This window comes from Corythoichthys intestinalis, chromosome 21 (assembly GCF_030265065.1).
Source record: "Corythoichthys intestinalis isolate RoL2023-P3 chromosome 21, ASM3026506v1, whole genome shotgun sequence".
NCBI lineage: Eukaryota > Metazoa > Chordata > Actinopteri > Syngnathiformes > Syngnathidae > Corythoichthys > Corythoichthys intestinalis.
The window spans coordinates 39,189,642-39,215,825 of record NC_080415.1 but is presented as its reverse complement, the minus strand read 5'-3'; the positions used below and the strand labels follow the sequence as shown (position 1 = coordinate 39,215,825).

The window sequence follows — 26,184 nt, the reverse complement described above, 5'->3', positions numbered from 1 at the left end:
ATGTAGAAAAAAAAAACGTAATGCACGAAAAACGAACAGATTTTGAACGTACGGCGTACACATTTAAAAATCAGGGCTCACTTGTACAAATTAGGCAGAAACCGTACAACTTGACAGGTATGCAATAGACCACTCAAACAAGCAATCAAGCAGCCTAGGTGTGACGGCTGGGGTTCACTCTGGATAGCTGCAATTAGCATCTTGACTTGTTAACTCCTGGGTTAGTGTAAAAATGATGAGAAGGCCATGTCTCATGAAACTACAACTAGCATCCAGAACTGTAGCTAAACCAGACTGTCTACATTTTAGAAAATGAGTGTTAGAACATCAGGGACAAATTCCATCAAACACCTTTACTTTGTCTTGACAAGTCCAACATTCAGTTGTCAAGGTTCTCAGTTTATTATGTTGAAGAACACAATGAACAAAAAACCTTCCTCAGCAGCTCAAAAAGCTGTTTTGTCACGGCAAACACAAGTAAACAGTACATAGAGTAAAAAGGTTGTCCACCCGATTGCCTGCCTGAGCGGTCCACTGTCCGACAAAGCCAAGGCAGCCCTGCCCTGCAAACACTCAAGATGCTAATTGGAGCAATCCAACCCTGTGGTTTTGCGAGCGTGAATGGGAGTGACTAATTTGGATCTCAATGCCTACAAAAGATATGCTGATTAGAGTCAGATGATCCTTTTCTGGTAATAAAAGTGATTTGTATCAACTGATCCACCCTCGGTAGTTCTAGCACACAAATTACATTTTTTTTTCTTGAATGTTACGATTACATTTATATGGAACGGTTTTTAATGTTAGTGTAGTAGTATTTTGCTCTGGGAACTTTATTTTTGTTTTGTTTTGGGTGTGGTGTGGTGTGGTGTGGTGTGGTGTGGTGTGGTGTGGTGTGGTTTGGTCTTGGTTTGGTTTGGTTTGGTTTGGTTTGGTTTGGTTTGGTTTGGTCTTGGTTTGTTTGTTTTGCACATCACATAGCTCAACACTTTGGCTGCCATTGACGGCAATAGACGTCCAATCTGTTTGAACTGGGAGGGGCTGGAAGCAATGTTCATTCGTAGCTGCAATCGCGCACTGCTTGCACATATTCAGCGCACAGGGAAATCTATGCAGCACACAAATAAAATTCAACAGAAACTTATCGTAGCGTCACTAGGACTCTGTCAGCGCCACGGTAATGTGTCAGCACGACACTCCAATTGGTGTGTTTGATACGGCAACGCAAAGCTCCCATTAGTGGGTTACTACACCACGATTATAAACAGTGATACCTCGTTTTTTGTGGTTAATGGGGAACGCGAAAATCGAAAAAAAAGTAGAGGCGGAGCTTGTTTACATGTATTTTTTATTCTTTGCGTGTTAAATGTATTTATTCAGATTTAGCATTGGAAAAAGATACATGTAAGACATGTTTTTCCCTTTTCCCTCCCAATGTATAATTAAAAACCTTTTTTTTTTTAATTAAAAAAAAAACTTGCCCCCATGCTTCTCTGGCAAGATCAAATCTTAACACCTGTCAATCATCGTTAACTTTGACAAGCAACTCCAGTGCACTGCCTGACCAAGAAAAGCAGCAGGGGGGTGGAGGGACAGGCAGTATGTGATCGTATCGGGACATCTCTATAAAATACTGTATTTAGTTTTAATTGTAAAAAAACAGCGATGGACTGAGGGTGCGAAGTTTGAAGCGAGGGATCACTGTATAGCTCTAATGAGTATGACCTGGGTGGGTGCGGATAAGCAACGCTGCAAATCTCTGCAAGCGGCAAGTCAATTATATTAAAAGTAGGGCTGTCAAAATGATCGTGTTAACGGGCGGTAATTAATTTTTCAAATTGATCACGTTAAAATATTTGACGCCTTTAACGCACATGCCCCGCTCAAACAGATTCAAATGACAGCACAGTGTCATGTCCACTTGTTACTTGTGTTTTTTGGTGTTTTGTCACCCTCTGCTGGCGCTTGGGTGCGACTGATTTTATGGGTTTCAGCACCATGAGCATTGTGTAATAACTGACATCAACGATGGCGAGTTACTAGTTTATTTTTTGTTTGAAAATTTTACAAAAGTTATTTAAACGAAAACATTAAGAGGGGTTTTAATATAAAATTTCTAGAACTTGTACTAACATTTATCTTTTAAGAACTACAAGTCTTTCTATCCATGGATCGTTTTAACAGAATGTTAATGTTAATGCCATCTTGTTGATGTATTGTTAAAATAAACAAATACAGTACTTATGTAGCGTATGTTGAATGTATATATCCGTCTTGTGTCTTATCTTTCCATTCCAACAATAATTTACAGAAAAATATGGCATATTTTATAGATGGCTTGAATTGCGATTTATTAAGATTAATGAATTTTTAAGCTGTGATTAACGCAATCAAAAATTTTAATCGTTTGACAGCCCTAATTAAAAGTAAACTAATAAAACTGCTGCTGTAATTTCATTCTTTTAGTAAGTCATGTAACTTGCTATGATCTAGGATTTTGAACAGGCGTTATACTGGTGTGTGGCCTCGGTGTACACATCTGATGTTGCTCACAGTGGTCCTCAGTGTGTTCAGGGAGACACGTGAAAAGTTTTGAGGGAACATTGGCTGGAAGTGATCTCAGTTTGAATGGATTGGACATGTATTGGCATCAATAGGTCTGTTCAATATCATTAGGTACAGCTTAAGAGTTGTCATAAATCACTCAAATTAAATTGGTTATTTAGGCATGAAATGAATTGGGACCTAAACTACCTGAAGTAGATAAATTCAAAGATAAAACAGAGGGCCACCAATTTGACTGCTTACCTAAAGTTATGTGACGCCTCTACCCTGCATGCTCCCCATCCTGCTAACGAGGTTTGTCGTGAATGATGGTGTGATTTGGTTTGAGAGAAACAACAGAGTGCTTAAACACTTACATCATTTTAAAGTGTGCATGTTTCCTTCAGGCCTTTTTAAAATCAAACCTCAGTTTGATTGCATAGCTCCCACCAACCCGCTACCTGGCTCCTCTTTCAAGCCAGAGGGTGAGATCACTGCAGCAAAGTTGGCTGCTGACCAGCTTCTTCTTAGTCTCTCAACGTATCACGCTGCAGGTTAGGATTGACGTAGCGAAGAGAAGAGAAGTGAAGGTGCCATCTTACTGGGAGGCTAGAGAACTGTTGAAAATGTAACTTCAGTAGGTCTTAAAGAGGATGCAGGCTTCTCCAGGCTCTTGACCACTGCCCTGAATGGGTTAATGCTACAATTGCACAATGAATTATGATTGGCTAATTTAGATACAGTACAAAACAAGAGCGTAGTTATGCGGCTCTGAACGCTGAAAAAACAATTAAAATCTCAAATTATTAGACATGCAGCATCAAGGACAGAAAAAAAAACAATTTCGGAGCATAAGACGTTTTATTGACATCTTATATTACCGTAATTTTCGGACTATAAGCCGCCACCCACCAAATATGACACGAAAATAGCATTTGTTCTTACATAAGCCTCACTGTATTATGGGATATTTACACCAAAAGATATATACTGATAACAATTTATTTGACAGTGGCATTATAAAACTGTCATGAGACCAAATGAACCACCATGAAGCATTGAACCAATTGGCTGCAAAGCTTCATTAATTCAAGAAGCTTCATGTGTCCATCACTGCTCCCTTGGGAGAGAGAGTCAACCTCTGCTGCCACCTGCTGTCAACACTGTTGTCATCCAACATGCCTCCTATCATGCTTTGCAGCGCTACAGATATTAATAACAATCAAAATTAATGTTCTTTCCTAATTATTTCTTCAGTTACTGTTCCAGTTGTTTCATTAATTGCCGTTTGGGGTATTTAGTAACACCTTCTTCGACAGTTCCACCATAAAACTGTCATAAGACCAAATGAACCACCATGAAGCGCTGAACCAATTGGCTGCAAAGCTTCATTGCTTCAAGAAACTTCATTCGGCCATCACTGCTCCCTTGGGGGAGACAGTTAATCTCTGCTTCCACCTGCTGTCAACACTGTTGTCATCCAATATGCCGCCTAGCATGCATTGCAGCGCTACAGATATAAATAACAATCAAAATCAATGCTCTTTCCTAATTTTTTCTTCAGTTACTGTTCTAGTTGTTTTATTAATTGCCGTTTGTGGTATTTAGTAACACCTTATTTGACAGTGGCGCCATAAGACTGTCAGAAGACCAAATGAAACACCATGAACCGTTAAACCAATTGGCTGCAAAGCTTCATTGATTCAAGAAGCTTCATTTGTCCATCACTGCTCCCTTGGGGGAGACAGTCAACCTCTGCTGCCACCTGCTGTCAACACTGTTGTCATCCAACATGCCTCCTAGCATGCATTGCAGCACTACAGATATAAAGAACAATCAAAATTCATGTTCTTTGCCAATTATTTCTTCAGTTATTTTTCCAGTTGTTTCATTAAAAGCCAGTTATGGTATTTAGTAACACCATATTTGACAGTTGCGCCATAAGACTGTCATAAGACCAAATGAACCACCATGAAGCGTTGAACCAATTGGCTGCAAAGCTTCATTGCTTCAAGAAACTGGCCATCACTGCTCCCTTGGGGGAGACAGTCAACCTCTGCTGCCACCTGCTGTCAACACTGTTGTCATCCAACATGCCTCCTAGCATGCATTGCAGCGCTATAGATATAAATAACAATCTAAATTCATGTTCTGTGCTAATTATTTCTTCAGTTCCTGTTCTAATTGTTTCGTCTATTGCTAAGTATGACATTTAGTAACACTTTATTTGACAATGGCGCCATAAGACTGTCATAACACCAAATGAACCAAAATGAAGCTTCATTGCTTCATTTGGCCCTCATTGCTCTCTTCGGGGAGACAGTCAACCTATGCTGCCACCTGCTGTCAACACTGTTGTCATCCAACATGCCTCCTAGCATGCATTGCAGCACTACAGATATAAAGAACAATCAAAATTCATGTTCTTTGCCAATTATTTCTTCAGTTATTTTTCCAGTTGTTTCATTAAAAGCTAGTTATGGTATTTAGTAACACCATATTTGACAGTTGCGCCATAAGACTGTCATAAGACCAAATGAACCACCATGAAGCATTGAACCAATTGGCTGCAAAGCTTCATTGCTTCAAGAAACTGGCCATCACTGCTTCCTTGGGGGAGACAGTCAACCTCTGCTGCCACCTGCTGTCAACACTGTTGTCATCCAACATGCCTCCTAGCATGCATTGCAGCGCTATAGATATAAATAACAATCAAAATTCATGTTCTGTGCTAATTATTTCTTCAGTTCCTGTTCTAATTGTTTCGTCTATTGCTAATTATGACATTTAGTAACACTTTATTTGACAATGGCGCCATAAGACTGTCATAAGACCAAATGAACCACAATGAAGCTTCATTGCTTCATTTGGCCCTCATTGCTCTCTTCGGGGAGCCAGTCAACCTATGCTGCCACCTGCTGTCAACACTGTTGCCATCCAACATGCCTCCTAGCATGCTTTGCAGTGCTATAGATATAAATAACAATCAAAATTCATGTTCTGTGCTAATTATTTCTTCAGTTCCTGTTCTAATTGTTTCGTCTAATGCTAATTGATGACATTTAGTAACACTTTGACAATGGCGCCATAAGACTGTCATAAGACCAAATGAACCACAATGAAGCTTCATTGCTTCATTTGGGCATCATTGCTCTCTTTGGGGAGACAGTCAACATATGCTGCCACCTGCTGTCAACACTGTTGTCGTCCAACATGCCTCCTAGCATGCATTGTAGCGGTACAAATGTAAATAACAATCAAAATTCATGTTCTGTGCTAATTAGTTCTTCAGTTACTGTTCCGGTTGTTTCGTCAAATGCTAATTATGGTATTTTGTAACACTTTATTTTAGTTATGGTATATAGTAACACTTTACATGACAGTGGTGCCATAAGACTGTCATAAGACCAAATGAACCACCATGAAGCTTTGAACCAATTGGCTGAAAAGCTTCATTGCTTCATTTGGCCATCACTGCTCTTGTCGGGGAGACAGTTAACCTCTGCTGTCAACGCTGTTGTCGTCCAACATGCCTATTAGCATGCATTGCAGTGCTACAAATGTAAATAACAATCACAATCCATGTTCTGTGCTCATTATCTCTTCAGTTACTATTCCAGTTGTTTCATTCATTGCAGGTTATGCCATGAGCATTAATAAATGCTTATGACAGTTGTCGTTTTGTGTTATCCGACAAATTATCTCACTTTTGAATGGATATAAAAGATCCAAGTTGGACATAAATGGACTTAGTGACATAATATGCCGGATTACTCTTAATGACATAAGCCATAAGCATTCATTTATGCCTATGATAGTGTCATGCCATAAGTATGACGGTATCATGGCAGTTTTATGATGCCGCCGTCAAAGAAAGTGTTGCCTATTAACCCAAATACATCAGCAAATTAGCCGCACTGGACTATAAGCCGCAGGATTCAAATAAGGGGGGGGGGGGGGGGGAGTACCGCCCTATAGTCCGAAAATTACGGTACGTTACAAAGTTAAACTTCTGCAAAGTTTCAATATCCCATTTTGGAAGAAAGCCATTATGGAAAACACACAAACAATTTACTCCATTTCCTTCTATCAACATCCATCTGCCATGTCGACCTGTTTTGATGCCAGGTAATTGAGAACCTCCTGTGAGCTGCTGGTGTCTATTAATGTCTGGCTATCTGCAGCAGGTCTGCTCTGTCTTATCTCCTGCTCCAGCCACCATGCCAGAATTGGCAGATAAACAAGCTGTCTAAACACCCCAGCTATTTCATCACCGAGGATTTCCCTCAAGACCAACGACCCCACCCCACCTGCCTCCCACTAAACCCAAAATCATGTCCATCTTTCAACTCGCTTCAATGTTTGGTGGTCTCAGTAACTCTCCAAGTAATATGGTTTATTTACAGCAAATGAATTGCTATCAAAGCACAAGTTTGTCCAAAGCTCACAAGGTGTACCTTTACTTTGCAACCACTGCTCTAATCACCCGTCCCCTGAATGTTATATTAACTAGATGCAGAAATATGAAGCGCAGAACAACCTGAGAACCTCTGTATTTGATTAGAGTCCAGGTCAACTCCCGCCTCATTTTCCCCCACACTCTTTAAACAGTCTGGGGAAATCAGAAAATCACTGCAAATGAGAACATGTAAAGTGCTTCCTTTTCAATTCAATTCAATACAATTTTATTTGTATAGCCCTAAATCACAACAAGGTTGTCTCAAAGGGCTTTGCAGAGGCAATGTGATACACAGTCAGAAACAGCAAAAGAAGTAAACAAAGATGAATAAATAAAGTTCAAGTCCTGGGCATCCCCCATCCTTGGACCCTCCATGTCGGCAAGGAAAAACTCCAAACTCTTTGGGGAAAAAATGAGAAACATTGGGGAGCACCACAGTCAGGAGAGATCCACTCCCAGGACGGATAGACAGGAAGCCCCAGGACTGCTAATGGGAATTAGCAGGCAAAGTTACAGTCCGTAAAGATGCAGTGGAGTAAAGGAACAAGAAGAGGTCCATCTAGCCAGATGAGACGGGGTTAGCAACGAGGACGTCCATCCAGCCAGGGGTCCGGACAGTTAGGAGGCTGCAGCTGAAAAATAGCACCTCCCCAGAGGGGAAAGGGGGCACCGGGTGACTAGTGATGAAGAGACTAGTTAACTAGATATTAACATCAGAAAATAGAAATAAAGTAAGACAAGTGGTAGGTAGTGAGAAAAAGGAGATAGAACTCAGTGACTGTACTTCCTCCAGCATGATAGCTTCTAGTGCAGCTTAGACTGAACTGTGAGTCTAATCCAACTTCAACTAACCTGACCATAAGCTTTGTCGAATAAGAACGTTTTTAATCTAATTTTAAATGTGCAGACTGTCTCGGCTTCTTTAATATTAGCTGGAAGCTGATTCCATAAAACAGGGGCTTGGTGGCTAAAGGCTCTAGCTCCGACAGTACTTTTAGAAACCGTGGGAACTACCAGTAGACCTGCATTCTGAGAGCGGAGTGTTCTGTTGAGGCGGTATGGAACCCGAGCATCGGTGAGATAAGATGGCCCCAAGAAAAAGATCAACTCCTGTCATTCTTCCCCACGTCTGCGAATGCGTTAATTGCGATGAATATTTTCACGTGATTAATTTAAGAAAATTAATTGCCGCCCGTTAACGCGATAAATTTGACAGCCCTACATTTAACAAAACAAAATAAAATGCATTCACTTGGGATGAAATGCGTAACTGATGCTACAACAATTTAACGATATACTGGCGAGCGGGGTGGCCAACCAATTTATAGGGGTGGCCGTGGCCACCCCCTGGTGGCGCCACTGGCTATCCGGGGTGTCTCTTCAGCCCCTATTGGCTAAGACGCCACAAGATCGAGTGTCATCTTCATTTTATGGCCGATTCCGGTAGCTGTTTTATCAAGTCAGATTCGCACTTGTCTGTACATCCGTTCTTGGGTTTGCTTCTATTTGACACCTGTTGTCAACAGTGTGAAATTCAGCAGATTTAAAGCTCATATATTCAGCAATCGGCCCCCGTGCATGTGACTGTTATTGTGTTTCAGTTCTTTCTTTCGCAGTGAGCATTACTATTTTTGCATGCCTACACAGTGTTGTTTATGAAGGAACCCTCTTTCCCTCTGTGAACTACGGGGACCAGGGAGACGGCAACGGCAACTGCCATCTTCTCAAAATCACGTTGCCTCTTGTGGCTGATCCCTTGCATGTTATCCATGGAAAAAAATGACCCAAACAAAACTCAGCAAGTATCAGCGCTGAGAGGCACCGTCAAAGCGCCGCCTTTTAACCTCTGATGATGAATTTCACGTTTGGGTTTGCTCTAAATTCTGTGTTTATTTGTGTGTCAAGGGGGATGCTTCTAAATCAGGTTCAGAGATTGATTCTTGTGCTCGAAGTATGGAGGATGTTAACAGCAGTAAAAGGGATTTATCAGCCTCTGCAGGTAAGCCATAACAATATTTCAGCATATCTTGGCTGTTCTTCACAAATAAAGTGCCTGTGACAGCATAAACAAAAAATCTTAAATTGCATTATTATGTGAATTAGAATCACATTTTGAGAAAATTCGACTATATACAACAATTTGGCAAAGCGCAGATGACGAGAAATGAGTCCTTTAATCTGCCGTTTAGCCACGCCTGTCATTATAGCGCTTTAGCGTCCCCAGCTGGAGGATGACAGGGTCATGATTTCATCTGATTTAGAATTCAGCCCACTGAGGGGGAATTATTCAGAATGAGGAAAATGCGACAAAGAGAGCCGCAAAATGTCATTGTTTCAATTTCTCCAATATTTTTACAGGATATTCTTTTTATCAAAGTATTTTTCCCCAATTGCTAAATAAATGGTATGGTCATGACAAGTGAGTCTTGTGCTAAATGGAATATAAAATATTAAAAATGCATTTCTTCAGTACGACATGGCAAAATTACTCTATAAAGGTCAAAACTGTTGACGTCTTGCACCTCTCGAAAGATATTTTATCACCGGAGTTAGTCCGGCTTTTGTCATTTCCCTTCCCCGGCTTCGGAGAGCGTAAACAAACGAGGCATCTTGACAGCTAGCCAACATGCTAACCTGAACCGAACGCCATTTCCAAGTCTTATTCTCGCCTTTCGAAGCGAAAAATCACACAAAACATCCTCGGAACATGTCACACGGCGGTGGGGTTGTAGATTGTCTTCACTGATGGGCAACTCTCCCGGCGGCGAACAAGTTACAGCTCGTCCGAACTGGCCAATATCGGAGGACCGCGTAGCTGCCTGAGCCTAACGCGAGGATAGTGGTCTCTTGCCGGGCACACGAAGAGGGCAGAGGGGGCTGGAAGTCTGGACGATATGGAAAACCACACGAGTATAAGCCGAGTATAGCGCTCTCCAGGTGGACATGCAAAGAGAACCAAGGGGGTGTGCGACAAGCTGCCAGTCGTCAGCCAAGTGGCATTCTCGGTGGACAATGAGCATTGTCAGCCACAAAATGCAAGCCACCTCCGTATTAAAACGTTTGCCATGATTTCAGTATTTGACATAATACAAAACACGATGTTTACAGTTGTCGGACTTGTTTTGGCCAATCTCACTGGTGAACGGGATCTTTTTGAAACCCAAAAAGGCTCAAACTTATCTCTCTGGTGCAGCAACAAAACCCTGCAGCACAATGGGCTGGTGTGATGCAAAAAACAAAAACAAAAAAAACAACGAATTAATCCGTAAAATCAGCTGAATCTGCAGTCCATCTGCATGCTATAAAACAATGCTGTATGGTGAGATGCTGACCCAGGTGACCTCACATTCGCATTCCTCCTCAATTCAGGAAATCACTCAATTTCATGGCGCGGGATTGAAAAAATTGAATATATAAATCGATCGCTTCCACACGTTTCCAAGCGTTCCATTTAGTTCAGGAGCATAAAATACTGCGTGAAATATGAAATCAACATGCTTTTTGCTCTCTTTTTGCACTTTAAAACTAGTTTTGCACCAGTGTGTTGTTGTCGTCGGTATCGGCTACCATTGTCCACACTTAACGTTTGTCCATTTAGATTTCACATGTCTCCTTCATTGCACGTATCCCCCTCTATTTTTCTAGTAGTACCTGTAAATGGTCACGTGGATCTGAAGAGCAGCCTGACCCCTCCACTGATTACCCACACGGCCGCCACTCCGATGCCTATTCCCAAATTGCCCATCGGGGGTGACTTCCACCAGGCTTACGAGTCGCGCCGAGGCAGCAGTGTCTCCATAGACCCAAACGCCTATGAAAAGTCCCCGGTAAGTGTCCCTTTATCCAGAGAAATGTCCAAACCAAGGGCGTAGGTTTGCATAGGGATGGTAGGGACATAACACTACCAACTTCCAGGATGCTCCAATTGCAAAAAGTATGGAATCACCAGTCTCGCACGAGCACTCACTCAGACATTTTATCATGTAGAACAAACTCGGATAAAACGCTTGGAAAAAATAATGAATTAGTTTAAAAGTGCACCTCGTTAGCATTCAGAAACACTAAAAGTAATGAATAAAAAACATTGTGGTGGTCAGTAAATGTTACTTTTATAGAGCAAGTGGAGGGAAATATATATGGAATCACTCCATTCTGAGGGAAAAAATATGGAATCATGAGAAACAAACAAAGAAATAGCAATCAAAACATATCTCTAGTATTTAGTAGCACCGCCTCTGGCTTTTATGACAGCTTGCAATCTCTGAGGCATGGACTTGATGAGTATTCTATATCAATTTGGTGCCAACTCTCTTTGATTGCAGTTGCCAGATCATCCTTGCAGGTCGGAGCCTTGCTGTGGACCATTTTTTTCCATTTCCACCACAGGTTTTCAATAGGGTTGAAATCTGGGCTATTTGCTGGCCATGACATTGACCGGATGAGTCTTTCTCCAAGAATGCTTTAACAGTTTTAGCTCTGTGGCATGATGCATTGTCATCTATGAAAATGATTTCATTATCCCCAAACATATTTTCAATTTAAGGGATAAGAAAGCTGTCTAGAATTTCAATGTAAACTTTAGACCAGGGGTGTCCAAACTTTTTGCAAAGGGGGCCAGATTTGGTGTAGTAAAAATGTGGGGGGCCGACCTTCGCTGACGTCCTTTACGTAGACAATATATTTAAGCAAATTTTAGCAAGCCATTCTGTCTGTCACATTTGCTTTAATTTTTTTTATTTTTTTATTATTTCAAAAATCTCGCAACTAGCCTCTGTGGCGTTCTCTTTCGACTCTCGGGCACTTGCGAAATACTGCTACTGTAAAAATTATGCTAGCTTCAGGTTGCTTCAATTTCTCGCTGCTTATCTTCCCTATAATCTTGTGGTACATGTCAGCGTGTCATGTTTGGTAATATCGCCTTACATCGAACTCTTTAAAAACAGCGACTGCCTCTTTGCAAATGAGGCACACACAGTTGCGTATTTTAGTGAAGAAGTAGTCCAATTTTCACCTATCCTTGAAGTGTCGGCCGTCGCAGTCAACTTTTTTTGATTGTCGCCATTTTAGAAAATTGAAAGTAAAGGGTCACACGGGGTAATGTTGCTTAGAGGAGCAGCATTTAGTGTGTAAGCTCCTTCATATGCTGGTAACAGTAATGCTCACCAATTTATTAAGTTTGTATGCGGACCAGACGTTATTGATTTTATGACAGAGGCTAGGGGCCGGATTAAATTTGACCACGGGCCGCATTTGGCCCCGGGCCGGACTTTGGACATGTCTGCTTTAGACCCATATCATCAAGGACTCGGGGAATGTTGATGCTTTCTTCAGGCATCTTTGTAAATCTCACTGGAACAGCACCAAACAAAAGTAATCAGGATGGTTATCATGCTCCTGCAGAGCTTGCTGATGAGCTGATCATTTGATTCAGGTGTGTTGGAGGAGGGAGACATGGAAAACAAGCTGGATAGGGGCTCCCGAGGACCGGACTTGGGCACCCCTCTTGTAGACGCTACAATATGTGCTCGTATGCCAATATTCATTTGAAATAGTTGGAAACCTTTATTTTTGTAATGAGTAATTTTTATTTTATTTATTTATTTAATTTTACAGACGAAAACATTTTTGGTTAACGTCGACAGAACTATACAAAATTAGTCTTGAGTTTTCGTCAACAAACACTAGACGAAAACAAACACATTTTGAAACGACTAAAATATGACTAAGTCTAATGAGTATTATTGTCCAAAAGACTAAGACTAAAATTAAAAGGGCTGCCAAAAACAACACTGATCACCTACCTACTAGTGACCCAGCACCAGGCGCGACATGGGGTTCAGTATCTTGCTCAAGGACACTCAGACAAGCTAATCAGGCGATGAGAACCAAAGAAGGAGCACAACCTCTGCGTTGGGGAATGACTACACTACCACTGAGCCTCACCATCCCCAAATAGTGAGGGATCACTGTACTTTTCATCTCAGGTTGATGAAAATAGTTGTGTTTCTGTCTCTTTAACCCAAAGACCAGTGCCCGCAGCGCTTCCCCTTACGCACATCGGAACACGGGCAGTGGCCGCAATAGCCGGCGATCCAGCTGGAACAGTCTGGGTCGAGCCCCGTCACTGAAACGCCAGAAGCAGCAGTCTGGGGAACGGCAATCACTTTTATCAGAAGAGGGGCGCTCCAGCTCTGAAGAAGGCGAGACCGGGCTAGAAGGACGAGACGGATTGACGGAGGAGGATGACGCTTCCTTGGCCAGGACGGACTCCACGTCCCAGTCGCAGACGGGGCCCGGTCACCGGAGAATGGAATCCATGGAAACGCGAAGCTCCATGGATTTGCCCCCTGATGCCTTACTGCAGGTACACGCTTGCTGTTGAAACCAAGTTCATGACTACTGTCAATAAGTCCATATGTATTGTTCCTCATCCTTGTATTTTTCCATCTCGTGCAGGTACCATATCTTTATCGCTCAGCTAGCATGCACAGCTCTCGACCCCCTTCAGTGGGCACCTTGCGACCTGCGGAGCATAGTGACTGTAACGGGAAGGGAACACCCTCACTTTTGGGCCCCGTCTCAATGGAGGAGAACACCGAGGAGGAAAATGCTGAAGAAGAGGCCAATCTGGTTTGTTTTGAACTTCTAATTGATCAATAAAATTTCAAGACTTTATGAATATTGTGCTACTTTTTTCAGTGTGCTGCCCAGGCAACACACTTTGACCTATCGACACCGTTCCAAAACATCACGCGACGCAGGCTCCCTTTTGACGTCCCCTGTAACATTTACGTTTTTTTCCGCTAAAAATTTTGGGAAGATCGGATTTTCAAAACGCGACTTTTTTTGCATTTTCCTCGTTAAGCCATTTGCTGCCATTGACAGGGGTAGATGTCCAATTCATTTGGGAGGGTTGGCAGTGAATAAACAAACATTAATTTTGGCACTGAAAGAGTTCATTAAAAAAAATATTTAATTTGGAGGGTTTATGTACGTAATATCGAAAATAGTATTTTTGGGGGTATCGATATCGAGTTGGAAAATTTTGGTATCCTGACCACAGTAGATACATGCTCCCAACAGCGTACCGCAAGCAACACGTCACGTTTGCTCACTAATATTCATGACGTTAGCAATTGTTGCAAGGCGGGTCAACCTCCCATTTGTCCCTAATAGTAATAGCATGGAAATAGTGTACGAACGAGATATTTACTGAGCTAAACCTACCAATTCTGTCCGAAAATGATGTCCTTGGTGCCAAATTCACTGGTAAAGATGTGGAAGAACATACAAACGTTCAATTCCAGAGATGGCTTGAGTGTCGAGGGCAGAAAAAGAGCCGACCTGATCCAGAGTTTTTGGTTTCAGGAAGCGTATGAAGAAAAAATCCTTCATATGTCGTAATGTCTAGTCGTTTCTACAAGTTCCATAGCAGCAGTGTTTCCTCGGCATGTTCTTTTTTTGAAAGATTACCGGCAAAACCATGCAGAAATAACATGGATTGTATGCGAGGGCGTGTCTAAAATGACCCACTTTCGCGCTACGATGGCGACGTCACAGTCTAAAAATAGAATTCGTGCGGTACGCTATTATAAATGAATGCTAAAATCCACTGAACACAGATATGACGTATTTGTTAGGGATCGCGGAACCGGTGTGGACACGCATTTTAACAATAATTCACTCAACACAAAACGATTGGTGTTCAAACGTTCACCTCGGATCGGGAAATATCGGGATCGGCAGATACTCAAACTAAAACGATCGGGATCGGATCGGGAGCAAAAAAATATGATCGGAACAACCCTAGTAAATATGTTGAAGTACAATGCTAGTCTGTTAGTGAATGTAGCTAGTGGCCGCCCTGTGTAAACAAAGTTTTCCCATTGAAAATTCTTGTCAATAAATACTTAAATCCCCAAATTCTTTAAGCTATGTACGTAAAACAGTCTCGATTCTTAGTTAAAAAACGTACAGTTAGCATTTATTTTATGTAAATATTGTGAACTATGATGCCAATGCAGTAGTGGCTAACTTCTATTGATTTTTTTTCACAACATTTCAAAATGCATGCATGGTACAAAAAAATATAAGAATTACCTTGAATCCTTCAACAAATCACTCCTGAGACGATCCTTCCTGTTTGTTTGCTTGACAGCTTTCGTACTTTTTCAACAGAAATCCGGTGTTAGATCGCTGTGTGCGTGTGTTTGTGAATAGCTCCTCTTGATGTGGGCGGCCCCCTATAGACCCTACCCACGTGACGTCACAACTCCTTCCTCCTGACTGGTGCCGCCCAATTGTCCGTCAACACATCATGTTTACCTGTTACGGCTACGTACATTCCTCCTATTTACGACGTGTTTTTCTGCTCGTTAACATTAATCATCAAAATGGTGAAGGCGTGTGTGGCGGTCGGCTGCAATAACAGAGAAGATAGACGGAGAGACTTGAAGTTCTACCGGATTCCGAGAGACCCGGAGAGAAGAGAGCGAGATGGGCTGCTGCAATTCGACGAGAAAACTGGGCTCCAAACGATTACCACAGATTATGTAGTAGTCATTTTATATCTGGTAAGATGCATTTAATATATATTTAGAGGGTTTTGGGCTGACAACCACAATTAAGATCATTGCTAGGCTAATCGCCGACAACATACACGTATGTATGTAGTGAGAGTGCTATCGCTAAACCATATAAACATTAAAAGCCCTAACTCCATTGACAAATGACATGAAATACATTAGACTTGACAGTGGATGTTAGCAATAACAAAAGATTTTGAATTGAAAATTTCGTAACTCACCTTTCCAAGCACAAGATAGATTCCTGCCGAATTTTCGTGGACGAGGACCTGTTTCACCCAACCAGCAACGAAGTATTTATAAGCCTCCAAGGTCAAAGTTTTTCAAACTTTCGTGAGAATAGGCTGACTTTGTGTGGACAAGATAGTTGTACATATCAGGGTAGCTAGCAGATGTCAGGCAAATACGGCGGAGACAGCGAGTCGAAAAACATCGATTTAGGCATCAAATATGGATCTGGCGAATGGATAAACTGAAGCTTTTCCACATAACGCCTTTTATGCAACGCATCAAGTGAGTTTAAGGCATCCGAAAGCACCGGGTCTTCCATGAAATGCATTAGAAATTGCTCGATCAATTGAGACCATTGATAATACAGACACAAAATGACGGACAAGGGGGCGGAACCATACAGCGAGCACGTGATTTTGTGACGTCGGTGGGTAGGGTCTATTGAATGCGAGGCGCAGTGCATGACCGATCTGACCCGTCAATACCATTATGAAGTCTACGTTACGGCATAGATGACTTTTGTCTTCCATTTTTCTCAATTGTTGCTGTTGTTTGATTAATAAAGACACTTTTTTTTGCAGGGTCGTCTTGCCAGATTGTTTCGCTGGCTAGAAAGAAAACAACCAGAGTGGTGTCGACAAAGAGACACCTGGTCACTCTACCTCTTCTCTCCAGAATCAAGGTATAGCCTATATTTCCCTTTTGCACATCCCAAATTGTTTTGTTTTCTTCCCTCTGAAGCAGTTGAACTTTTCCATTTTTTAGTTCTGGGTAAACCTCTTTCTGAATGTTTCATGTGTTCTAAAGGAATACAAGTGTAAACTACTTTGAAATGCATAACTCAGCCCGCCACTTTGACGAGAAGAGGATTTCACATCGCATCTGACTGACATCGTGTGCTTTTCGTTTCAAAGGGCGCACAGCATTTTTTTTTCTTTTTTGTTCATCCGGCTTCCCAAATCATTTTATATTCCTTTCCAAATTCTTACTTCAGAAGCATCTTTTATCCGTCCATTTCTGCCATGTCAGGGGTGAGTAAGCAGGAGCGAAGGGGGTTTCTCTTTCAAAGTGCTGCGTGTTATCTCAGTCACGTGCAGAATCCATTGGCCTCCTTCCCTCCTCTTTCTTCACGCCTCCTCCCTCCCCTCCTGGGGCTTTAATCCGTCTCTCGCCGCAGTGTGTTTAGGGGCAATGAGGATGAAGCATGCAACAAGTCACTTTGGCCCCATGGTGCAAACGCAGCACCGCAGCATTCGCGTTTTATAAGCAAAATTGCGTTGTCATTGGAACTAACAGCTAAAAGGTCGTAGGAAAAATTATTCAAAGTTATTTTTGGTTCGCAGTACCGATAACGACTGTGCGGCAAATGCCAATACTGTCCCGATACCGCATTTTTTGAAAAAATATATAGAACCCCTAGCAAAAAGTATGAAATCACCAGTCTTGGATAATCACTCACTCAGACATTTTATAATGTAGAACAAACTCCGATAAAAAGCTTGAAAAAATAATGAATTAGTTCAAAAGTGCAACTCTTTAGCATTCGGAAACACTAAAAGAAATGAGTTTATAGAGCAAGTGCAGGGAAATATATATGGAATCACTCCATTCTGAGGAAACAAATATGGAATCATGAGAAACAAACAAAGGAATAACAATCAAAACACATCTCTAGTATTTAGTAGCACCACCTCTGGCTTTTATCATAGCTTGCAGTCTCTGAGGCATGGACCTGATGAGTATTCTTCATCAATTTGGTGCCAACTCTCTTTGATTGCTGTTGCCAGCGGACCATTTTTTTCCATTTCCACCACAGGTTTTCAATTGTGTTAAGATCTGGTCTATTTGCAGGCCATGACATTGACTGGATGAGTCTTTCTCCAAGGAATGCTTTAACAGTTTTAGCTCTGTGGCATAATGCATTGTCATCTTGGAAAATGACAACCATGTTTTCAATTGAAGGGATAAGAAAGCCGTCAAAAATTTCAATGTAAACTTGTGCATTTATTGAAGATTTCACCACAGTGCCTTTGCCTGACATGCAGCCCCATATCATCAAGGACTAAGGGAGTTTTGATGTTTTCTTCAGGCATTCATATTTGTAAATCTCACTGGAACAGCACCAAACAAAAGTTCCAGCATCATCACCTTGTCCAATGCCGATTATTGACTCTTGACACCTTGTCCAATGCAGATTCTTGACTCTTGGCAAGATGTCAAGTCCGGACTTTAACTTGCCCACTCCAGAACATGTATTTTGTTCTTCTGAAGTTGATTCACTTCTGTGTTTTGGATGACTGTCGTATTGCAGCATCCATCCTTTTTTTCCAGCTTCAACTGTCTGACAGATAGCCAAAGGTTTTCTTGCGAAACTTGAATTAATTCTTCCATTAACAATTGCAAGTTGTCCAGGCCCTGAGGCAGCAAAACGTGCCCAAATCATAATGCTCCCTCCACCATGCTTCATGGTGGGAATGAGGTGTTGGTGTTGGTGAGCTGTTCCATTTTTCCTCCAAACAATTCAACTTTGGTTTCATCAGTCCACAAAATCTTTTGCCAAAACTTGGGAGTGTCCAAGTGCCTTTTTGTGAACATTAAACAAGCAACAATGTTTTTTTTAGACAACAATGGCTTCCTCCGTGGAGTGCTCCCATGAACACCGTTCTTGGCCATAGTTTTACATATAGTTGATGAGTGCACCCAGATATTGGACTGTGCCAGTGATTTCTGTAAGTCTTTAGCAGACACTCTAGGGTTGTTTTTTACCTCTCTGAGAATTCTGCGCTGAACTCTTAGCGTCATCTTTGATGGACGGCCACTCCTTGGGAGAGAAGCGACAGTGCCAAACTCTCTCCATTGCTAGACAACTTCTCTGACTGTCGATTGATGAACATCCAGACTTTTAGAGATGTTTTTGTATCCTTTCAAATACAAATCAACAATCCATAATCGCAGGTCTTCAGACAGCTCTTTTGACCAAGCCATGATGCACATCAGACAATGCTTCTCATCAAGACCTTTCTTACCAGGTGTGTGTCTTAAAGTGGGCAGGGCAGCTTTAAACCACTCATCAGTGATTGGGCACACACCTGACTTAAAATGTTTAGTAAAAACTGGTTTTAATTGCTCTTTAAGTCTCTTTAGGTAGAGGGTTCACTTATTTTTTCCCCCCTTCTGTCATTGTTTGCATGCTACCCTCATTAAAACATGAAAACCGATAAATGTTTGGGTGGTTTTAGTTAAAGCACAGTTTTTTCATCTGTGTGATTTTGACAAAGATTATATCACATTGTATTGTGATTTTATGCAAAAATGTGAGAAATTCCAAAAGGTTCAGATACTTTTCATACCACTCTACATTTTGAAATATATTTTGTCTGTGGAGTATCTGTGCTCACAATCAGTCATCATAATACAGTAGCAAAACATCATAAGATGATGAAACCTAATAGCGTCATCCATGCACCTGAGATCGCAACAGCTTGGTGTACGTGCTTGCTGCTGCAATGATTAGTCGAAGTTGCGGGATCGGTCCCCTATAGACCAGGCTTTGACTGATGCAGTCTCTAGAATTGGAGGTGTTTGCTGCATGATTAGATTGTGGAAGCGTAGCAGTCTATCAACAGTGGGATCACTTCTATGCTTGCGCTGTCCTATATAGTGCATAATTGGATTATGTGAACTCGAATGAACTGAATAAAGTCAGTTATTTCAGCAGCAGATAAGAAGTAGGCAGGAATGTAGCAGCTTGCTCAATTGGCAATTACAATGAATAGTGAACATCATAATGTGTGGCATTTACATTGCAAAACTGTTTTCCATTAAAGTGATTTAACCTACTGTATAGCTGGGGGAGTCGTTACCTGTTTTCATGCTCTTTATTCTGAGAAAAGGAGGGCATGATTAGGTTATTGGGCTTCAATTTAACTTTGTGATTAGTATAATGTAATGTTCCAGGATATCATTTCAACATGTGTTACTACTACATCTGTTAAACACAGAAATTCCCACAGTGCTCAAATCAATAACTTATAAATGACACAGTAGCTGCTACTATTGTGTCTATCAGAGGGGTATTAGCCTAGCAACTATGTATGCGGCATGCATAAGGATCAGTCAGATGACACCGATATTCACACAGGCTTAGTAGCAACTTGAAACGATTGTCTCTTTTGTCACATAAAGCTGCAAATCCAGATCTAAGCCTCACACTATTGTAAGTCAATGCGTACTTAGAGCCATAATCAAAGCTGCTTTGCTGCATGGTTCAATCCCACCACAGTGTTATATTATATACTGTTTTTTTTTTTTCAACCCTTTTGATTGTTTAGAATTAAAATAAACTTGGTTCAAGTTCAGGGTAGGAGCGTCACTAGACCAAATACATTATTGGGGCACTGCGGAGCACGAGCAACACATTTTTAAGCACTTACACTGCAGGCCAAAAGTGTTGGCACCCCTGCAATTCTGTCAGATAATGCTTAATTTCTCCCAAGAAATGATTGTCATTACAAATGGTTTAGTAGTAATATCTTCCTTTATTTTGCTTTCAATGAAAAAACGCAAAAGAGAATGGGAATTTTTTTTTTGATAATTATCATTATACACAAAACTGCAAAAATGGGCCGGACAAAGGTATTGACACCCTTTGAAAATCATGTGATGCTTCTTTAATTCGTATGATTGACAGCACCTGTTACTTACATGTGGCACATAACAAGTGGTGGTAATAACTAAATCACGTTTGCAGACAGTTAAAATGGATTAAACTTGACTCAACCTCTGTCCTGCGTCCTTATGTGTACCACATTGAGCATGGAGAAAAGAAGACCAAAGAACTGTCACAGGACTTGAGAAGCAAAATTGTGAGGAAGCAATGCCAATCTCAAGGCTACAAGTCCATCTCCAAAGACCTGAATGTTCCTGTGTCTACCTTGTGCAGTGTTATCAATAAGTGTATAGCCAATGGCACAGTGGCTAACCTCCCTAGATGTGGACGGAAAAGAAAAATTGACAAAAATTGTGCGGATGGTGGATAAAGAACTTCGACTAACATCCAAACAAGTTCAAGCTGTCCCGCAGTCCAAGGGTACAACAGTATCAACCCGTAATATCCGTCGGCGTCCGAATGAAAAGTGACTCTATGGTAGGATACCCAGGAAGACCCCACTTCTGACCCAGAGACATAAAAAAGCCAGGCAGGAATTTGCTAAAACTTACCTGAGAAAGCCAAGAAAGTTTTGGAAGAATGTTCTCTGGACAGATGAGACAAAAGTAGAGCTTTTTGGGAAAATACATCAACATAAACAAAGGAGCACGGTCCCCACAGTCAAACATGGCAGAGGTTCCCTGATGGTTTGGGGTTGCTTTGCTGCCTCTGGCACTGGAGTGCTTGAGCCTGTGCATGACATTATGAAGTCTAAAGACTACCAACAAATTCCGCAGCATAATGTAGGGCACAGTGTGAGAAAGAGGTCAGAGGTCATGGGTCTTCCAGCAGGACCATGACCCACAAAATATTAAATGTGATGGTTCACTTACTTATTTTCCTCCCTTCTGTCATTGTTTGCATACTATCCACATTATAATATGAAAACCTATAAATGTTTGGGTGGTTTTAGTTAAAGCAGACACTGTTTTTTCATCTGTGTGATTTTGACAGACTGATTTTGACTGATTTTATACCCAACGGAGGTTAGGTATGAAAAATAAATAAACATAAATCAACTTCATTACAGATTTTTGTTTATTGTCAGGCAGATCTGTCGATTGTTGACGCAGCGTATGCGACCTTTTTAAAAAATCTACTCTTTTCTATTGCTCTTACAGGTTTCGTTTTGTGTGCAAAAATATCATCAACCACAAAATGTTCGACCATGTGGTGCTGGTTATCATCTTCCTCAACTGCATTACTATCGCAATGGAGAGGCCTCGCATCGACCCCACCAGTGCTGTGAGTTTGTACAGAAACCGCATCAAACATTCAGCACCAAAAACGATAAATTGAAAGAAAGATCGACGTCAGCGTTTTAAAAGTCATGATATAACCATAGACTTCATAATGATATTGACGGGGCGCGGGGCCCATTAAGAGGGGGCCTGCATTGTTGGCGTGGCCGTCAAAGCTGACGAGTGGAATCGCAGACAGAGCTTTTTTCGTTGAAAATTCTTGTGAATAAATGCTTAAATCCCTGAATTAATTATAGATATGGACGTAAAACAGTCTCGAATCTTTGTTAAAAGAGCAAAAAAATCCACCAGTTAGCATTTATTTTACGTAAATATGTCGAAGTATGACGGTAGTCTGTTAGTCAACGTGGCGGACACCATATGTAAACAGATTTTACGGTGAAAATTCTTGTCAATAAATGCTTAAATCCCTAAATTCTTTATAGATATGGACGTAAAACAGTCTTGATTCTTGGTTAAAAGCAAAAAAAAACGTGCAGTTAGCATTTATTTTACGCAAGTATGTTGACGTACGATGCTAGTCTGTTAGTCAATGTGGCGGCCGCCATATGTAAACAGAGCTTTTCCGGTGAAAATTATTGTGAATGAATGCTTAAATCCATGATTTCTTTATAGATATGGACTTAAAACAGTCTCCATCCTTGGTTAAAAGCAAAAAAATGCGCAGTTAGCATTTATTTTACATAAATATGTCGAAGTACGAAGCTAGTCTCTTAGTCAACGTTGCGGCTGCCATATGTAAACAGATTTTCTGGTGAAAATTTTTGTGAATAAATCCTTAAATCCCTGAATTCTTTATGGATATGGACGTGAAGCATTCTCCATTCTTGGTTAAAAGCAAAAAATGTGCAGTTAACATTTCTTTTACATAAATATGTTGAAGTATGATTCTAGTCTGTTAGTCAATGTGGCAGCCGCCATATGTAAACAGAGCTTTTCCGGTGAAAATTATTGTGAATTAATGCTTAAATCCCTGAATTCTTTATTGGTATGAACGTAAAACAGTCTCGACTCTTTGTTAAGGGAGCAAAAAACCAGGCAGTTAGCATTTATTTTACGTAAATATGTCGAAGTATGGCGGTAGTTTGTTAGTCAACGTGGCGGCCGCCATATGTAAACAGGCATTTTCCGGTGAAAATTCTTGTGATTAAATGCTTAAATCTCTAAATTCTTTATAGATATGGAGGTAAAACAGTCTCGATTCTTGGTTAAAAGAAAAAAAAAAAACATTCAGTTAGCATTTATTTTACGCAAGTATGTCGAAGTACGATGCTAGTCTGTTAGTCAATGTGGCGGCAGCCATATGTAAACAGATTTTCTGGTGAAAATTTTTGTGAGTAAAGGCTTAAATCCATGAATTCTTTATAGATATGGACTTAAAACAGTCTCCATCCTTGGTTAAAAGCAAAAAAAATGTGCAGTTAGCATTTATTTTTACATAAATATGTCGAAGTACGATGCTAGTCTCTTAGTCAATGTGGCGGCTGCCATATGTAAACAGATTTTCTGGTGAAAAGTTTTGTGAATAAATGCTTAAATCCCTGAATTCTTTATGGATATGGATGTAAAAAATTCTCGATTCTTGGTTGAAAGCAAAAAATGTGCAGTTAACATTTCTTTTACATATGTTGAAGTATGATTCTAGTCTGTTAGTCAATGTGGCAGCTGCGAAATGTAAACAGAGCTTTTCCGGTGAAAATTATTGTGAGTAAATGCTTAAATCCATGAATTCTTTATAGATCTGAACGAACGTAAAACACTCGATTCTTGGTTAAATGCCCAAAAAAAAAAAAAAAAAAAACTTGCAGTTAGCATTTATTTTACGAAAATGTGTCGATGTACGATGCTAGTATTTTAGTCAATGTGGTGGCCACCATATGAAAACCTAGATTTTCCGGTGAAAATTCTTATGAATAAATGCTTAAATCCCTGAATTATTTATAGATATGAACTTACAACAGTCTCAATTCTCGGTTAAAAGCAAAAAAAATATGTGCAGTTAGCATTTATTTTACGTAAATACTGTATGTCGAAGAACAATGCTAGTCTGTTAGCCATTGTGGCAGCCCCTTTATCACAACAAAGAGCTTTTCCGGTGAAAATCCTTGTGAAAAAATGCTTAAATCCCCGAATTCGTTATAGATATGAATGTAAAACAGTCTCCATTCTTTGTAAAAAGAGCAAAAAAAACAGGCAGTTAGCATTAATTTTACGTAAATATTGCGAAGTGTGACGCCAATGCCGTAGCGGCTAATTTCTCCCATTCATTTTTTTCACAACGTTTTAAAATGCATGCGTGGCACGAAAAATATAATAATTACCTTGAATCCTCAAACAAATCACTCCTGAGACAATCCTTCCTGTTTGTACACGGTATAGCTTTCGTACTTTTTCAACCTAAATCTGGCATTGTGTCCCTGCATATGTTGCGACTGACTGCGAATAACAGAAGCGGACTGTAGGACAGAAATGACCCGTCAATACAATTATGAAGTCTATGGATAAAACATAGAATTCCTGTAAAATACTGAGTGATTTTATATTTTTATGAAATGTCATGCAACAGTACCTTGACTTATGAGTGGTGTTGCACAGATGTCATTTTGGGCGAGTCGTCCAATCCATTTGAAGCGGAAGGGATGGCAGCGAACGAACCCAGACTAGCCATTGTGTACATAAACACAGGAATTATCTCCGTGATTAATTTTTTTTTCTCCTTCCCAAGTGAGCGAGGTGTTCCGCAGATAGCTTTGATGGTGGTTCGGTCTCAACGGATAGCGCCGTTTTGCTCGTTTTGTTTCCGAACCGCAGAGGAGGCCGCGTCGACTTAATTGATTCAATTATCTTTGTGCTGCCGTTCGTGGCTAATGTCCAGGAAAGGGAATGTTTAACACATGGGGGCTGCCCCATAAGGCCACTGGGGCACGTCGGCGCAAAGGCGCTCGCTTATGTAAATGAATCGTCTGCAAATACACAATGTCCACAGTGCAAGCCGTGCCGATATATTGGAGGGTTTTACTTTCAAACACATTTAGTCAGATTACTGTTAAAGCTATTACCAAATCATGATGACATGGAGGATGCAGCAAAAGCAAAGAAAATTAAAGTCATTACTCCGCCTGTAAAAATCTCATTTGCCTGTACGGCAATGGAATCAGCATTTTTTGTGTGTGTGTGTTATGAATAAATGATGTCAATGGAGAATCGTTTTTGTTGGAATGCTTTTCCTCACAATTTATGTGTCCTCCTGTTGTTAGAAATTAAATGTTAAAAAGGCCACAGGACTTATATTAATGAACTTTTTAGTCGGGTCCGTTACCCGAGACCAGGAGTATACAGTCCTTCTCAAAAAATTAGCATATTGTGATAAAGTTCATTATTTTCTGTAATGTACTGATAAACATTAGACTTTCATATATTTTTGATTCATTACACACAACTGAAGAAGTTCACAACTTTTATTGTTTTAATACTGATGATTTGGGCAAAAAAAAGTCAAGAAAAACTAGAGGTGCACGGTATCCATTTTTTGAAACCGATACCGATATCGATAACTTCCTGCTCCTCAAGGCCGATACCGATACGATAACCGATAATATACTGTACATATAATTTTTCAATGTATATTCACCTGAGTTTTTGAACACCTGTAGGTCAAAAATACTAGTGGTTGATTCAGCATAGATTTGCCTTTGACCGAACCAGAATTTTCATGATGACATGAACATTATTATAATGAACAAAACAAAGACAATAACAAAGCTTTGAATACTGGAAAAACAGGAGTGGAAACAAACGCACACATCCCAATCCGACACCGAGCCAAAAATATAATTAATAGGGCCGATAATATGTTATCGGATTTATTGGAATGACGTCATAATTCCTATTATTGGACCGAGTTTGGAGGAAGACTGGGGAGAAGAAAATGCCTGAAGTCCAGTGTCAAGTACCCACAGTCATTGATGGTCTGGGGTGCCATGTCAGCAGCTGGTGTTTTATCAAGGGCAGGGTCAATGCAGCTCGCTATCAGGAGATTTTGGAGCACTTCATGCTTTCATCTGCTGAAAAGTTTTATGGAGATAAAGATTTCATTTATCAGCACGACCTGGCACCTGCTCACAGTGCCAAAACCACTTAATGTGCTCAATTGGCCTGCCAACTCTCCTGACCTGAACCCCATAGAGAATCTGTGGGATATTGTGAAGAGGAAGTTGAGAGACACCAGACCCAACACTGTGGATGAGCTTCAGGCCACTATCGAAGCATCCATAACACCTCAGTGGTGCCGCACGCTGATTGCCTCCATGCCACGCCCCCCATGAAGCAGTCATTTCTGCAAACGGATTCCCGACCAAGTATTGAGTGCATAGCTGATATAATTAATTGAAGGTT

The 26,184-nt window shown here is 40.8% G+C and overlaps 1 protein-coding gene across 16 annotated transcripts in view; it reads left to right on the top strand.

The window, feature by feature from the left end:
- Nucleotides 1–26,184, top strand: part of cacna1g (calcium channel, voltage-dependent, T type, alpha 1G subunit) — a 340,555-nt gene that overhangs the window by 227,211 nt on the left and 87,160 nt on the right. For 14 of the 16 annotated variants that reach the window (XM_057825943.1, XM_057825952.1, XM_057825944.1 and 11 more), the window contains 6 exons: nt 8,909–9,002; nt 10,649–10,830; nt 13,029–13,367; nt 13,460–13,633; nt 16,401–16,501; nt 21,649–21,772. In XM_057825943.1, the coding sequence (XP_057681926.1) occupies nt 8,909–9,002; nt 10,649–10,830; nt 13,029–13,367; nt 13,460–13,633; nt 16,401–16,501; nt 21,649–21,772 (1,014 nt within the window). The remainder of the gene's footprint in view (nt 1–8,908; nt 9,003–10,648; nt 10,831–13,028; nt 13,368–13,459; nt 13,634–16,400; nt 16,502–21,648; nt 21,773–26,184) is intronic. The other 2 variants (XM_057825945.1, XM_057825957.1) reach the window with 1 other exon arrangement.